At 38.9% G+C, this 17,252-nt stretch overlaps 1 protein-coding gene across 1 annotated transcript; it reads right to left on the bottom strand.

The window, feature by feature from the left end:
- Positions 1 to 40: 40 nt before the first annotated feature.
- LOC122537996 (guanine nucleotide-binding protein G(s) subunit alpha-like) lies at positions 41 to 16,935 on the bottom strand. The gene is made up of 5 exons (XM_043671707.1): positions 14,623 to 16,935; positions 13,635 to 13,707; positions 11,652 to 11,706; positions 10,539 to 10,662; positions 41 to 69 (listed from the first exon to the last, which is right to left on the bottom strand). The coding sequence occupies exons 1-5, from the start codon at positions 14,759 to 14,761 to the stop codon at positions 41 to 43; spliced, it is 420 nt and encodes a 139-aa protein (XP_043527642.1). The 5' UTR covers positions 14,762 to 16,935.
- Between the last annotated feature and the right edge of the window lie 317 nt (positions 16,936 to 17,252).

Genomic DNA, 17,252 nt, shown 5'->3' with positions numbered 1-17,252 from the left:
TATATATATATATATATATATATATATTCTTGGTTATAATTTAAACATTGGATGTTACGATATCGAAAACTCGATATGAACGATTCAATTCCATTCGACTGCACGAAAGTCATGTCTCGCATTTGTCTATCACGGATACACGGGTAGCATGTAGATGTTCGTCATACCAGCTACGATTGCAAATATTCGTGACAAGGCTCTCTCTTTCATTCAATGTCCTATCAAACTTTATAACCATGATGCTCGAATGCTGTATGTCCCTCTGTTCGTTCTACGAATATTTGCACGAGAAAACGATACTATTATATTTTACGGGTAGATCAAAGTCAGAAGGAACGAAACAAATCAATTGTGAAATGTTAGAACGCATTAGTACATTCTCGATACCACCTCGTACCTTCAAATCACAAGTTCGAGATTTTTAATACAATTTTTTTCACCATTAATACCACGGTAGTTCGAGATTTTTAATACAATTTTTTTCACCATTTCGTTGAACTTTAAATGTTAGAGTTAAATGACAAAAATTTCGTCGTTCAGAGTTCGATAAATTAATGAACAAAAAAAAAAATTTTCAATTTAATCTTCAAGATCGTAGTGGTTCTCAGTTGTGGAAAAAATTTTTCAATGTTTTGCAAAGATGTTGAAAATTTTCTTCCTTTTTTCATTCGTTGCTTGATGTAAAGATATTTCTGAGGAAAACGAACTCGGTGTTGTGAAAGTAAAAACATTATGTTTTGAAACGAAACCAAATAGATTGTTATATCATTTTATAACAATTTAGAATATCAGTTTGATTTAATGGTACATTGTAGATTGAAAGAAAGTACTCCGGAATTAAACTGTTGTGGTACGAGTGAGCGCCAATTGTCTACGAATTAACATAATTTTGTACCTAGTATAGAAATTCGATTTGACAGTTTCTTTGTTTAATTAATATTCGTATAAAAATGTCGAACAAAAATTACATCAATTATATATATTATAATACCAATCAATTATATATATTATATATTATAATGTAAAATTATATATATTATATATTATAATATAAAATTATATATATTATATATTATAATATAAAATTACATAAAAATAAATAAACAAAAAAAAATTACACAAAAAGATCTAGAGATCATTATAAGTATTAAACGAAGATGACGAATTTGTTTCTTCAATTGTTCGTTGCTTCGTGCATCTAATTTCGTATCGCGGTCGATCGTTTTGATTTCGATCACTTCGACTCGGATCATTTTGACTGCGAGGAAGACTAGCTGTATGTATGTGGGGACATCATCACGTGTGCCGGATCAGTCCAAGAGCCCAATAGAGTTTTACGTCACTCTCTAGCATGCGGTAAACAAGTATGTATTCGCGAAACGAGTCTGGCATATCGCCAAAGATCTACGCACGTTAGCACCGATATCTGTCCACCTATGTATATATATCGTCGTCACTTCACTCTACTCCTGTCAAAACTACATTAAACGACTGTAGCTCTATTTGTATTTCCGACAAACTCCATCTTGGAACTCGTTCGTGGTAGAAAAAAAATCAACGTGAACTCGCGTTTATTTGCATTAACGATCAGATCGTTGAATTGAACACTACTGGAGTAGAGTAGGCCGAAGTAACTGTATATTTGTTAATATATAATTTATAATCTACCATAAGAATTTCAGAAATTTTACGTAGGTTTCGCAACGAGATTTGATTTTCTGTAATATATATGTATATAAGTTTGTGCTCTATTTTATTTCTTGCATTTCTTTGATAAAAGTCGAAATTTGATTTTTCGAGTTTTCTATAAAATTTACATATGTAAATGTAATTTATAATCTATCATAAGAATTTTAGGAATTTTACGTAGGCTTCGCAACGAGATTTCATTTTCTATAAAATATATATAAGTTTGTGCTCTATCCTTTGATATTTCTTTGATAAAAGTCGAAACTTGATTTTTCTATAAAATATACATATGTAAACAAAAGTTTATGTTCTCTTCATCCTGTTTCTTGCGTTTTAATTTCTTTGATAAAAGTCTTGTTACTTTAGTTATCGGTAGTCGAATCAATGGAACTCAACGTGTATCGCTGACCAATTATTATTTCGTTTCCGCTTGATCGAACTGATGTAGATTATCTGCGTGATTTAAAGTACTTACGGACACTTACTGGATGTACTATGTTGCATTTATATTGATATATTAGCGTGGAAAGTTATTTATCTTATCGATACCAGAACTTGCTTCGCCAACGTTATCTATCGTTTTACTCATTAAATTCACATGAAATAAAATTATTTTAGCATACGCTGATTCGATGACATTAGTAAGCTATTTAAATCATTATTTAAATTACATTATGTTAATACTTTATTACCTAATTAATTAATTACTTAAATTTGAAATTCTCGTAATAGTTCGTCAATTAGAAGACAGATTCTGACACCTAATATTTTCAATATTAACTTCTCGAGCGTTTCATGCTTAATTACGTTGTAAAACTAAATTGTACTAGTAATTAATTGTCGTTCGTAGATATTTCAACTTGTATGTTCCTGTAAATCAAATAATAATTTTTTCTTGTCACTGATTCCAGGTATCTGAAAAGAACATCGTTTCTTACATTATCAATTTACATTAACATTATCTTATTAATCATCGCTTTGTAATAATTTAGATCGACATATTGCTGTGTTTATAATATAAGTTATAGATGATCTTGGTCTTTTTTTTTTATGTATCGTATAGTAAACATAATGACACACCACGAAAGATATAATAACGCGACGCGGATATAAAAAGTATGCTGCACGTAATATTCTTTCACATCGGATCAGATTGTACTTGCTGAAGTAAACTTGATTTGCATTCTCGTAGAATAAGCAATTTTTTTTATTGTGCCAAGACCATACCTGTTGCTTCCTTAGCCACAAAAGTCTCTGAATGATAGACTTTTCAACGAAAAAGTCGAAGATCGGTTTTTAAATGGTATCTGCCGCCTTGCATTTCCCTTCAAACTTTCATCGATCGTTTCTGATGATTTTTATTTAATCAAGGATCTTTCTATATTTTTTGTATCTTTCACTTTCGTATTTTTAAAAGCCATTATCTCGTATCGAATTAGGAATTACTTCAAACTATTTAAAATCGCGTTCGATCGTTATCAAAATTTGTTAACTCATCGAAGAGAGAGATTCGCTATCCGGAAACACGTTTTACAATTTTCAAAAACTGTCAGAACATCATATCTCATGAGAAAGAACTGCTAGAGCTACGTTAATCTTGTGATATAGTAACTACACGAGTTTAATTATTACTTTGATATCTTTGCTTATTTGTACACATAATGTATTTGAACAATCAGAGTCACGTATACAGCGATATCCGCTAATTTGAAGTATAATTGATTTTCCAAGTTACGGGCGATAAACGCAGTTTCGCCAAGTGAGTTATCAGTCGTAATTTCGCAAAAGTTGCAACAAGCACGAAGTTTACCGTGCACAAACTGATTTTGCCTCGCGTTCTATCGTACTTCCTCCATGTTTTTCTCTCCACCCCTTTTCGGGTGAACGTGAAAAGTGGTCGATACGCTAGAGCCTTACGTACATACGTACGAAAATAATTGGTGACGACTATATGCAGCCTTACTGTTCGTTACGTCGTGTGGCGTGATTTACTCGCTCTCCCCGGCGGGTATAGTGGAGGACCGGATTGCTGTATAACCGTATAACACGCGTCTATAGCAGAACTTACTATACGGACCGTGCTATACAGACAAACGTTTCCACGGTTACGAAATAGAGGGCGTACTTACCGCAATGCGCCAGTGACGTGTTCACGAATGCAACAAAACGTCTTTTACTTCTTCTTCTTCTTCTTCTTCTGCTTCCTTTTTTTTTCTTAAAAAGAAGGAAAAAAGGAAAGGAGCAAAAGTATTTATGAAGCAATTTTCGCAATTCGCGCTTTGCCGCTAATTTTTACGTTGACCGCGCTAATCAGCTAGTAGGTTTATTCCGGTTCGCCGGACGTTCGACATACCGAGTGTTCGGTATTTTTTCACGAAGAGAACCAGGCATGGAAGAATTGATTCGAAGAGGTGGGAACGAAACGGTCGATCGGATTATTGGACCGGGGATTCGAATTCGGAGTTCTGCCTGCCAGCTGATTGCGCGACGAGCAATCAAGTCATCCGGATCGTCGGCCATTTTTGTTCCTCCCTCTGGAACCTAAGGGTTTGCCACATGGCAAACGTGATTCTTGTTCAACACGTGCATTAAATCAATGTTATCACATGGTACGATTGGTTTCTCGAGAATCGTAATTTAGTCGATTGAATTGCTTTCTTTTTTCTTTGTTCTTTTAATCGAACGTTTGTTCTCAAATTTCTTTTATTCGAACGACGAAAAAATCCAGGGCTGTTAGCGTATTTTTAATTTCTATTTTGTTAATGCAAATTCACACATGTTTTATTATCGGTATTTAATACGTACATACATATGCTGTATCTATCAAGTATATATTATATCTATAATATATTACATTTATACATTATATGTCTTAAAAATAGCCTTCTTGGTGAAATTTCGAAAAACTAATAATTAGTAATATTTATTTGTACGAAAAAATCCAGGGCTGTTAGTGTATTTTTGTGTTTTTAATTTCTATTTTGTTAATGCAAATTCGCGTCTGTATCTGTTAAAACGAGCATAAAGGATACATGTTTTATTATCGGTATTTAATACGTACATATGCTATATCTATCAAGTATATATTATATCTACAATATATTTATATGTTATATGTCTTAAAAATAGCCTTCTTGGTGAAATTTCAGAAAATTAATAATTAGTAAATAATAATTAATATTAAAAATAAAAATTAGTAAATAATTATTAATATTAGTAAATAATAATTAATATTAAAAATAAAAATTAGTAAATAATTATTAATATTAGTAAATAATAATTAATATTAAAAATAAAAATTAGTAAATAATTATTAATATTAGTAAATAATAATTAATATTAAAAATAAAAATTAGTAAATAATTATTAATATTAGTAAATAATAATTAATATTAAAAATATTAGTAAATAATAATTAATATTAAAAATATTAGAAAATAATAATTAATATTGCAGTTAACGCGCAATTTACTTTTAATTAAAATTCCGTAATATTGCGCGATTGTAAGAGAAGCAAATGCAAGCTTCTCAAGAAATCTTTGAGGATAGAGCCGAGCGCTGTCAGTCAATAAGAGGAAGGACGCGTTTCTTATAATATAGCACGGTGGTTAAGAATTTTATTCAGACATCGTCGCGATGTTTCTTCCCTCTGTTTCTTATGAAAACTTGCACGAAAGAAATTGAAAAGGCATGGTCTTTCAATTAAAAAATTTTTTTGTCCTCTCGTTCGCCCTGCGAACTTTAATGTCATTGTCATTTCGAAACAACGTTCGCATCTTTCATTTTTCGACTTTAACGTAATTAGTCCCTACGTTATTTTGTTTTTTCGAAAAAAACTTCTCGGGAAGAGAAGAAAAGAGGAAGAGGAAAATTTTTTGAGTCAAATGCTTCTTACATCGTTTGGTATTGAAGAAATGAAAAGAGTTGTACTTGTCAAAAGAAATACAAAGAATGGCGAAAGAATTTTATTTTCAAGAAGAAAAGAAAGAAGAGGAGAGGAAAATTTTTGGATCGAGTTCGTCTCGTTATTTTTTTTTTTTTTTACGGGTTATTAATAAAATGAATAATAATAAACATTTATGTTCAGCGAGGAGAGAATAAGGACAGCTTAACGCATCGACTTGCGAGCATATTGTTATAGAGAATTAATTAATCGATTGACGAGTTATTTTTATCTTTTTTTCGGTGTCCTAGTTATCATCGCCCCGATTATAAGTCGCCTCTCATTGAGAGAAAATCTCAGCTTATCGTCCATTCTGAAATGTTACAAACGTGTCGCAAATGATCCTCCCGCGTTAGAAGAACGTTTAAGCTACGACGAGAAATAATCGTGCAATGAATAGCGAAGCAGACGCCGTATACATCGTCATTAACTGTTTCGAAGTCTTTTATGTATCGGAGTGGAAGCTTCTTTGAGAAAGAGCTGCATACTACAATCTTGAATTTTCAAGGCAACTTTCTTTCTTTGTAATTTGTCGTTGTTATTTGCTTATTAATTTCTTTTTGAAGAAAGAACCTCAAGAAGTTATTGCATTTCAATCTTTTTCAATGTTTTCTGGACTGCAAGAAAACTGTTTATCTATCAGTTATTGATAATAAAAATATTTTTCTAAGTGTATAGTAATATATATATATATATATAATAATATAATATATTGTATTAATATAAACATTTATTATGTAACCAATAACAGAACTGGTAACATAATGCACGTGAAAGACAATTTAAGAATTCACAAAAATTAAATTAAAGATTTGTCATTTATTTAATTAATAATTTGCTTGAATATAATGTAAATTATACGAGATTTTTATCAGATTCATTTTTATGAAATGAAATTTCACTCCCGACAACCTTTAAGATTCAATCGCAGCGAATATTAAAGAAGAACTGTTACCTTTCAGATTCCTCCATGGAGAGTTCCGGTGGCGACAAGCAAAACGAGTCGGACGAGTGTGATGTGACTGCCAATAATCAGCGTCAGAACAAAATGACGGGCCAGGAGGACAGTAACGTGAAGATAAGTAAGGATTTGGAGGAGCAAGAGGCGTTGAAGAATCGGAAGAATTTGGAGAACGTCAGCCAGAATGACGAGGCATCGAACAAATTGTCGAAGGTTGTGTCCCAGGACGACGAGGACGAGGACGATCGCGACGAGGACGAGTGTAAAGGCTCCGACGAGGACGAGCTGAAAGAAGAGAAAACCGATGGGAAGAAGGACGAGAAATCGTCCAGCAGTACAACGTCTACCAGCACCTCTGACGACGAGTCTGAAACCAGTTCAGACGATAAAACCGAGGCATCGAAAACCGAACAGACGAAGACGGTCACCTCAGAGGCCAAGAAAGAAGATCAAACGTCGAAGAACGACGACACCACTGACGACAGCGACATCGAGGATGATTTGATTTCAGCTATCAACTACAACACCATCACCTCCTTAGCTGCGCTTAAGGATATGCTGCAGTCCTCTGGAGAGGATTCGGACGGCGTGGACAGCTTTTTTCATCATTACTTCCTCTCTCACGTGAACAGGTTACCGTCGAGGAATCAGACGCATAGTCCTTACCCATGGGGTAGACGATTGTCGGAATGCAGGGAAGAGGATGAATACGAAAACGAGGATGGTAAGAAGGACACGTAATATTATTATCTATAATAGATGAGACTGGATAGTTTGATAGTTTAGCAGAAAACTTTTGCGCTCCTAATTTTCAAGAAGATAGAGCCTGAACGTGTGAAATTAATGAATTATGAATTTAACCTCTTGCGCTGAGAGAACTTTTTGTCCCAAAATTGTAACAATTTTCTCAGTTTTAAGTATATTTAAGTAAAACGAAATAGGCAAAACAAATGATTGAAATTTATTTACTTCTCAATAATTTCTATCCAGTAATCATACCGACGTGTTCAAAAAGAAAGCGACGAATCATTTGTGTACGGTTTGGTCACTCGTTATGGTCCGCAATCAATTGCCAGCGCAAGCGGTCAATGAACCTAACATACGCGTGCTTAATTTTTCGAATATAATTTTCTCGGGAAAGTATTGTTCTACATTTTCAACTTACTTTCGCACGTAGAATAATCTCGTGCCCGTTATTTCGTTCTATCGAGTCCAAGTTCAAGTATATTTGACGGATTTTTAAACTCGATTTTGATCGGGAATGAAGCACAGTAAAATTGTAAAAGGACTTTTATATTTTGTTAATGTGTTCTAAATTTCATTTGCAGAATATCTAATAATTATCTATCTGTTCTCTGTTACATAAAGAGAAAATGATGTCAGATTAAAAAAAAAAAAAAAAAAAAAAAAAAAAGAAAATAGCCAGCAATCGCGATAACTTTCGGAAGGAGTATGATTTAATTTTGAAATAGCCGAGATAGCGGCAAGCGTTGACTTGCCAGGGAAATCAACCAACAAATTGTAAATTTATACTTGTTGCTCACGTCAATGCTGGGAGTTGCGTTAAAAGTCTTTCCAAAAGACCTTCCTCGAATTATTAAATTTTTATTTTTCGGTAGAACAGCTCTCGAACATCACCGATCTCAAAGCAAACCGAGTTAACTTTCGCAACCTTGAAGTCACTGCACAGGCTTCCATGTTCCCGACATTTTTGTTTTTTTTTTTCTTTTTTTTTCTTTTTTCGCAGAAGTATTTCGAGCGACGAATACCATGAAAGATATAAATGTTTTACGAGGACAATCTCAGACAAAGTGTTGGTCTTCCCCGCAATTCCCGGTGAACATTTGGACGCTTGTTACTCGAATGTATTTCAAAAAACAAGGATTAGCTGCACAGAGGACGCGTCCGACAACAGAGTTCTGGTCAAATTCGATATAGGATTCGACTCGAAATAAACTTCCGTATTCTCGACAAGCGACGGCCAGATATGCAAAAGGCGAAACGACAGTGACAAATTGGACGCGGCTCGTCGAACGTCGTCGCGAAACGAAATAAAAGATAGCCCCCATCACTCAGGCCCGATGACTTCCTCCTGATGCAAAGACGCGTTCATTCGCACACACAAACGATCCTCGATATATACGATGTATCATCACGCTGGAAATTCAAATTTAAACCCTTCACCTTGCCCGACGAGCAGCGGATGACTATCTTTATCATACTCGTAGGTGTACCCCATCCGGTCAAAGGTATTTCGATAAAACGCTCTGCCGAGCAAAAATCCGACAGGATCCGAACGAGAGAGAACGTGAGACAATAGCATCACGTGGCAGCTCGAAACTTGACCGGCAGCGTGTGACTTAATTCGATTAATTCGGATGCATCGTTCTCGATGGCTATGGTGTCGAATCGCGTGCCGACGAGCGAAGACGCTATGACAATTCGTACACGCTTACGTGTACATACAGCCAGTGAATGACGCAAAACACATGGATTATTTTGTCGCGACGACTTTATTTCGAGATCTGCCGCGTCGCCGGTCGTTTTCGACGGTTCGGAGCTCTCGGAGTTCGCGGATTTCGCAGCTCTCGAAATCCCGGCCTGATCTTCTTGGCACGCGAAAAATCATTATTCTCTCGGATGTGACAGAAGTTTCTACAACACCTGTCCACGAGTCCAGCCGAGCTGGCTAAAGAAAATGTCAATGCCTCTTCCAACACCTGAAACCTCTTCTACCTCCCTCTCGCGTTTGTATTTAAATATATCGTGAAATGATACCGAGAATAGTGATCGTGAAGAGATCGAAAATTTCGTAACGAAAAATTCGTAAACGTTAATCGATGGTAGCGCTATTCGTCGATTTGGGGTAGACATTGCCGATTATCATCGATCGGAAATTTATATAAGAAGAATTCGACAAATTCGACGTCATTCACAGAGGAACAACAAGGATCCGCAGATCTTTAAGAGATAAATCGTGCCAGCGACTTCAGCGCACGTTTCAAAGAGGCGCGACAGAATTGCTGGCCTGAATACAAAATGACTAAACGGGTTAAATAACGTGTACCGCGCTCGCTCGTGTCGTAATATTTTAATGGTACACCCTCCCCTGTTTTCCCCTATCTGGTTTCACTATGCGATTCATTATTCGCGCCGGCTTGTAAAATTACGCGATCCATGCCAGAACGATTCTTGTCGTACGTCTGTCACTTATAAACGCACGAAACTGCGTCACGAAATGATATTCTTCTTGATGAAAATCATCACGCTATTAAAATTTATTTTCTCTTGCTTGCCACCATATGCCGCGAAATATGTGTTTCGTGAAATAGGATCAGGTACTTAGCCTGGACCAGAGTCAAATCGCGTTCTAAGAATATTCGAATTTCTTTCGTTTGACGCCACGGGAGATATTGCATGAAAGAAAGAAGAAATGTTTCTCTCGAAACTTCTTCTGATTGAAAGCCGATCGCTTTCGCCGTGACAACGCCAGATAATCATAGGTGCACGATAGTCGAACGACGCAAAGATCCATGGCCGTATTTTGTCCACGAGACGGAGAATAGCGCAACACATCATCAACCAGAACACTGTATATATAGCACATCAACGTGCATGGTGGCTGCGTAAACATTGTAAAAACCGATTATGCCAGACAGTGGCTCTCACGCGAAGAAATTTATTACCGATATAAATGTATATCGTAAACTTTGAAAGCGTAAGAAAAATCCATTGCAACCGTTTACCATCGATCCTTATACTTCTCAGCACGGCGATGCAAAATTCACTGTCCAGACGGATATCTTTCGTCGAACGAAAGAAAAGAAAAAAGAAAAAAGAAAAAAAAAAAAGAAAGCGAACAATTCACGGGATTGGAACGCATTTTTTGTCGTATTACATTAAGAAGGTATATATGGCGTACGGAGCAAATAGATTGGCTGTGACTCACCGGGGGATAATCGAAGTCCGTGGCGGACGAGACATCCACGATATAGTCGGCTTTACTCTGATTCGCCGGATCCTCCAAAGCAACGGGTGGTGTTAGAGTGCTCATCGCGCTAATTATCGTCTGGAAAAGAAGAAGAAAGCACATCGTCTGGTGAAAACAAAAAAAGTCACGATCATCACGTGATGGCACAGATGGATCGTACAGCGTAACAATGCGTGTAATTCCATAACGATTATGCCAACGACGACGTGTTATCGTGTAGGGGAAAGAAAGTCCATTCTCCGGGGGACCGTGACGCGTACGAGGAATTTCCATCTCGGCCATTATCTATCGTTACACGCGCAGATAATATGTCATTCATAATCCTTAAGTGCCACGGGGCAGCTTGTCTATTACATTCGCCCAACATACGGAAGTGATTGCAAGGTTACAGACAATACGCGTATCTAAACACGGTCTCGAAACGACGAATTGAACCGTTGCGAATTTACGGGCGTATCACGTAACGTTAATGACGAGACGCTGCGCTCGTCAAAACGGATGCATTTACACACACCACGCATACCACCATTTCGACAGATATTACGGAAGATTTTAATCTCTTACTCGACACGCAAGTTAAAAAGTTGCTTCATTTCATGGCCCGAAACGATTTCTCCGATACACCAACGCTTCGTATCGATTTAAACTACAAATCGCTAAATTCCATGAAGAATATACCATGTTGTTTCGACGCGTTTCGCGAATACTACTCCGAAAGGATATTTTCGGAGAAGGAAGCGCGTTGTGTTGTTAGTCGAGACACATGTACGCATAATAGCGGCACCCAGGCATCGAACGACGTTTTAACAAGGCTGTACAAAACCATTATTGAGACCGATCGTATTAGAGAAATAAAGGAATGATGTAGCGTAAGCTGCTTTATCTTCTACTCCACTGTTTCAACGATTGTCCCAAGTCATCAGTCAGACCAGTGTTGATTGCAAAATTCGTATAGCGAAATGAAACTAAGAACGCAACGCGTGGAGGAGAAATCTCGGTCGAGTACCGGGTGCTGTGTCAAGTTTGAAAGGGAGTCGCGTAAACGAATATCCAAAAGGAATTCTTACCAGTATCGCGTCTCTGATGTTCTTTTTGATGTCCTCAATTTTTTGCCGCTTTTCCCTGCACAGAAAAGCGTGAGAAACAAACGATGTGAGTAAAACAGGCATTCGATTCTTCGATCTCTCAGGTTTCAGTATACCAATGCGTACATCGCTGGATACTAAACACCTCCAAATGGATAAAAGAAAAGAAAAAAAAAAAAAACCAATGGCTTGATCACGTTTATATGGAAAAAATATCGAAATATTTATTACGTGCGCATTTTCATTATTATTAATGGTACCCCGGAGTCATTCGGTAATTTTAGATCACGGCATCACGCCAGTTTTAGTATAACGATCTTCATTGGTTTTGGAGACACGCTGGAAATTTCGCGAATCTAATACCGGCGATCGATGCGCGCCCTGTTCTTCGCCGACTTACGACCGACGATAGAAACGATGAATTTTCATATGGGCCTCTCTCGTTTTCATGGTGGATACCTGTGCCAGGCTCCTGTCGTCAATCGGGCAAAGTTCAATCGTTCGAAACTCTCGCGGTATCGTGTACACCATATGCGTACATTACAAATGTACTGACGACAATCGCAATCTAATACAGGTTCCCATTTTTATCGCGCGTTATTACTCTGTCGAAGTTTATCCATCAAGCGTGTATCGTCGCCCGTTGTTTCGCGTCTCGTTCGAATACTTGGAAGTTTGTCGTTTCGTCGTACCTCTCTATCATTCACTTTTCAATTACCTTCGGCAACTTTTCAATTTACGACGGATTAAAAAACTTCGCTCGAATACAAGAACGTTAAAAATAATCGTACGACCGCCTGCTCCAACGATTTTATCGCTACGTTAGGAGTAGTATCGTCTTGTCCCAGCTAACGTTCCAAAAAGCTACTGCGAATGCATAATTCTATTTATTTAAGCACACCCGACTGAAATGTCACAGAGTGGTTGTCACAGGCTCTTATCGAGCGTGTGTAAACGTGGACCAGGCGTGGAAGCTGATCGAGAATGAACAAAATGCAAAAAAGTGCCATAGAGTACAAGAAAAAAGAAGAAGAAAAAAAAACTAAAAATACACGAGGTTATACGATATGTTTCCATAGTAAACAAGCGAAATCTGCATCAAGCGCGTCGAACACGTAATGCTTCTTAGAATCGCATCGCTAGCAAAAAAAAAAAGAGCCTCGTACATTTGACGATAGAAACAATTTTTTACGATTCGTATCGAAATAATTCTTCTTGTGCACGCGTGTGCGATTGATCTTGTCATGAGAATGGCAAAAGAAGGACGAGTAACGTAAAAAAGAAAGGAGAAAAGAGCGAAAAGACGAATGAAAAAGAAATCACAGCAAAGCGTAGTACTAATAAGTCGTGCGTTCGGGTCCGTTATCAGCGCTGGAGGCAGACAGAATTTACGACACATACAAACCGGGCCGAGCCCGTCTGTTTGCACGTCGTTTTCATCCTATCTAGTTGCTCCTGATTTTCCACGTATAGGTGTACCGACATTCTTTTTATGATAACGACTTGTTTCTATCTAACGTGCATCGTTTCACGACTACATTTTTTGATTCATTTGCTCGGTTAACCAGCTAGCGAACAGCCGAACGTGAAAACGGATCGAAACGGCGAGAAAGAAAGGAAAAGTAATCAAAAAACGAACGAAGGATGCAAATATTATTACGATTTACCGAAAATTGAAATATTCTCGGAAAAAATTACGGCGGTAACACCATGAAGATCAAAGCTAGAGTAAACAAAACGAGAGAAAGTCAGAAAATGCGAGGAGTGATGCGCTTGAACCACGTGTTGATATTGCAATCACGCGATGGACCGAATTAGTCGTGGGTTGAATCATTCACAAGTGTGTGTATTAATGGGAAGAAAAAAAAGACTGGAGATTACGTACGGGCGGCGTTACCGTGTTGCGTGAATAATATCGAATGTCGGATTGGCTTAAAACGCCTGTAACGAGGCAACGAAACTTACGCTTCGGTGAAACCATTCACGTGCAATATCCTCATCTGTTTGACGATAGTGCTCTTCCCCGATTCTCCCGCTCCTAAAATGTAAAAACAAGCAATTTTCACTCTTACTTCTCTTTTATTACGTTTAAGTTTGAAAGACAAACGAAAAAAAGGGACGAGAAGCAGTGGTTGTTGCACACAACATTTGAAGCTCGGTAGCGATCTTTTTGCACGATCGTCCAGACGATTATTTAACGAACGCGTAAAATGTAACGTATTATCGTGGTTTTTGAAAAACAGATACAGAGTTGTACCTGCAGACGGCAGAGGAAACAATACAGCAACAGCTGTTGCTTCGTAGCTTACAGCTACGAGACGACTATACACACACAACACACGTCCACGCGTCGAATTAGAACGACGACCTACATAAACGAAGAATAGGAAGGTAATGGCTAGGTGTTGGGTTAAGTATCGTAATAAGTAGATGGTGTGCGTGCGTGTGTGAGGGCGCACGCGCACACCCACGTTGGCCAACTATGTGAAAAAGACTGTGATTCGGGAGAAGGAGAAGAAGGAGACGTAGAGAGTGACACGAAAAGGGTACAACATGAGCCAACCAGCCCCGCTGGATATTCGTGGGTGCCGTCGGCTCATACGATAATCGATAAAATTGAATTACGCGCTGCTGAACATCGCAATAATGTTCGGCCTGTCCTCTGACCGGACTCGCTTTTTGTCCAAAATTGGTGATCGAAGCCGATTCAACTGGTATTCTAGCGGAAATTTTCTCCGTTTCTGACACACACGTGTACATAGATATAGAGAGTGTGCTGCATCTAAAAAAGAATAGATAAAGAAGACGGAACGGGACGAGATTTAACTGGAAGAGGCATGTGACAACAAAACGGAAGACATCCGCGAAATAAAAAGAAAGTTGTTAAAGAGAGATAGGCATGGAGGAGGGGCGAAAAAGAAAAGAGAAGAGGAAGTTCAGTGAATTTACTTACCAAGCAAAAGGAGCCTGTGGGTAGCTCGGTAAACTTGCTTATCCTTTTGCAATTGCCTGGTAATGGCATCCGAGCGCCTCTTCTGGTTCTTGCTGTCATCCTGGCTGGCCTTACTGCTCTGGCTGCCGAAACACCCCATGACACACCACGAGAGAGACACGCGCGGCTCACCCTCTTCGCTCTTCCCTTCCACTTCTGTTGTTCTCTGTTGTTCACGGCTTAGTGAAAGACGATATATCTCACCACTGTGTTACTCCCGAGCGGGAGAGAATAGACTCGCGCAACGAGTCTACCCGTCGGCGCGTGTTGTTTATCTCGCGTGAATGTGACGTTCGATAAGTATACTCCCCGGTACCAACAGTTCGTACAGAGATTCACTCCCTTTCCGCGTATATACCTACTGCAAGTTTGTTCCTTCGTTCCGGCCGTGTCTGTCACTCTGATACTTATCTATCACCGTATCGCGCTTCTCCACACTTGAGTTTCGTCCTTCTATCGAACTCTTTCTCTCTCTCTCTCGCTCTCTCCCTCTCCTTCCCTCCCTCGTTCTCTCTATCGTGCTCTCCTTCTCCCTCTCTCATGCGCCAGTCTTTCTCCTTTCTGGTCTCTGTCGCGCGTTTACTATCTCCGTTTTGTACACTCACAACACTATGCGTGCGTATATATATGTATATATATATGTATGTATATATATATATATATATATATATTTCTTGATGTCTTTTCTCAGTTGCACTCACACTCGATTCACTTCGCGGCTTCTCTGTCACTATCTCGCACTGCTCGCGAAACCATAGCTGCACGCACGATCAACGACGGTGCTGCTGGTCCAACACGCTGGCTTCGAACAACGATCGACTTTTGTGCGTATTTTAAGTACAAATATACAGGAGAAGCAGGATCGGAATGATCATCAGTGTCTGAAACGTGTCGATATCGAGTACCAGAGTTTCTACGACGACGAGTCCGAGCTTGGTGAAACGACGAGTTTACAGGTCGTGACACCTAGCCTGATAACAAATTGATCCACTCGGAAGAACGTGAGCGTATCGTGCGACAATACCAGGCCGCACGATTTGATTGATCGCTGATTCGACGAGGAAATGCTTGTGAATACAGACAGAACGAAATCACTTCCGAAATCCTCGGTTGGAACACTGACGAAAACCGGCCGCGAGACACTCGCGGCAGGTTGTGATAGAGGGAGTACGCACGAGGCACGACCAACACTCGAGAGTGGGAGCAAGACCGGGACTGGGATAATAGGTTGACGTGCACTGTCCGATGCGCCTCCTGTGATGGCCCGCGAACACGAGACACACGCGAAATCGTTTCAGGAGGAAGGGACTCGAACGCGTGTATACGACAGCTCGACCTCGCCTTGCCTCACCCTACCCTTCAGACAGAACAACGAGAAATTAAAATAGATCGGCTCCGGTACGTTGTTAGCTCGTTATTCGAGCAAATCGGACAAAGTCGTGGAATCGACAGCTCCTATGGATGAGAAAGATTCGCGCGATTGGAGCGGTTTTCGTCGATTTTTCTTTTGTCTTTTTTTTTTTTCTTATGATCTCGCGAATTTTCTTTCCTTGAACTCTATTCTGCAGGTTCACCTCACTGTTCCTCCAGGGTTTTCATCTGCAAGGTGAAGTCCAGTCGAAGAAGCCCAGTCGTTCCGATTTCCGCTTCTCTCTCTCTAATTTTCGTTTCGTTGACTCTTTTAATTTTTCGAAGGCTCGTCCGGATTCTCCCTCCCCGTCTCTCGTTCGTCTACCCCTCTCCGTCCGAGCTTCTTGTCGACGACCACAGCACAACCACCACTCGAGGAACCCAATCGTGTGCCTTCTCTCGCACACACCCTCGAGTGGTCTTACTCTCTTTCCACCTCGCTTTCACTGCGTTCGCTCACTCTCCTCACTCAACAATCCCAGAGGAAATTCGCGGCCAAAACATTCGAGACGAGGTGCTCCCTGCAGCCAACATGTCGTCTGCTAGGCCCACCAGCGCGACAGCTCACCGCGCTTAAGATGGATCAGGCACGTATCTTGATCCTTGGGCGCCCTGTCCAACGGCTCAACACTACTTCTTACACTTTTTTACTCCGAGAAATCTTTTTCAGTACGCACACGTTTCAATACAACACTATCACACGTTCGACCTCTTGTCCAGAATTTTTCGACAGATTTACTTGGGGCCAACAATTTGCCGTGTGAAGTGTTAATGCATTGACTGTAGCGCTATCTATTGAAACTAAATCGTTATGTTGCAATATGTTCGTATACACGCATGCATTTTGGTATACTTTCTGATTCAGCCATATGTGTTTAGTTAGATACGATAGGTTGCGCTGCGATCAATCCACACAGATGTGTGCATGTATATATGTATAAATATTCTAGGTGCACATAACGTCGCGTCAAATATCGCGTAATACGTATGTATCTTTTTTAATATGAAAATATAATGTTTGATATTATATATAAATGTAATAAAATATTTCTTTTTAATCTCGCGAACATTTATTAGTTTTTCTCCTTGTACCGGTATTTAAATTACTGCCAACATTGCTAACATTATTGCCAACATATAATCAAAAGACATGATTACCAACAGAAAATAATATAATGTTT

The sequence above is a fragment of the Frieseomelitta varia genome, unplaced genomic scaffold, assembly GCF_011392965.1.
Source record: "Frieseomelitta varia isolate USP_RPSP 00005682 unplaced genomic scaffold, Fvar_1.2 scaffold_941, whole genome shotgun sequence".
NCBI classification, from domain to species: Eukaryota; Metazoa; Arthropoda; class Insecta; order Hymenoptera; family Apidae; genus Frieseomelitta; species Frieseomelitta varia.
The sequence above is the reverse complement of the archived record's forward strand: the minus strand, read 5'-3'. Positions and strand labels throughout refer to the sequence as shown.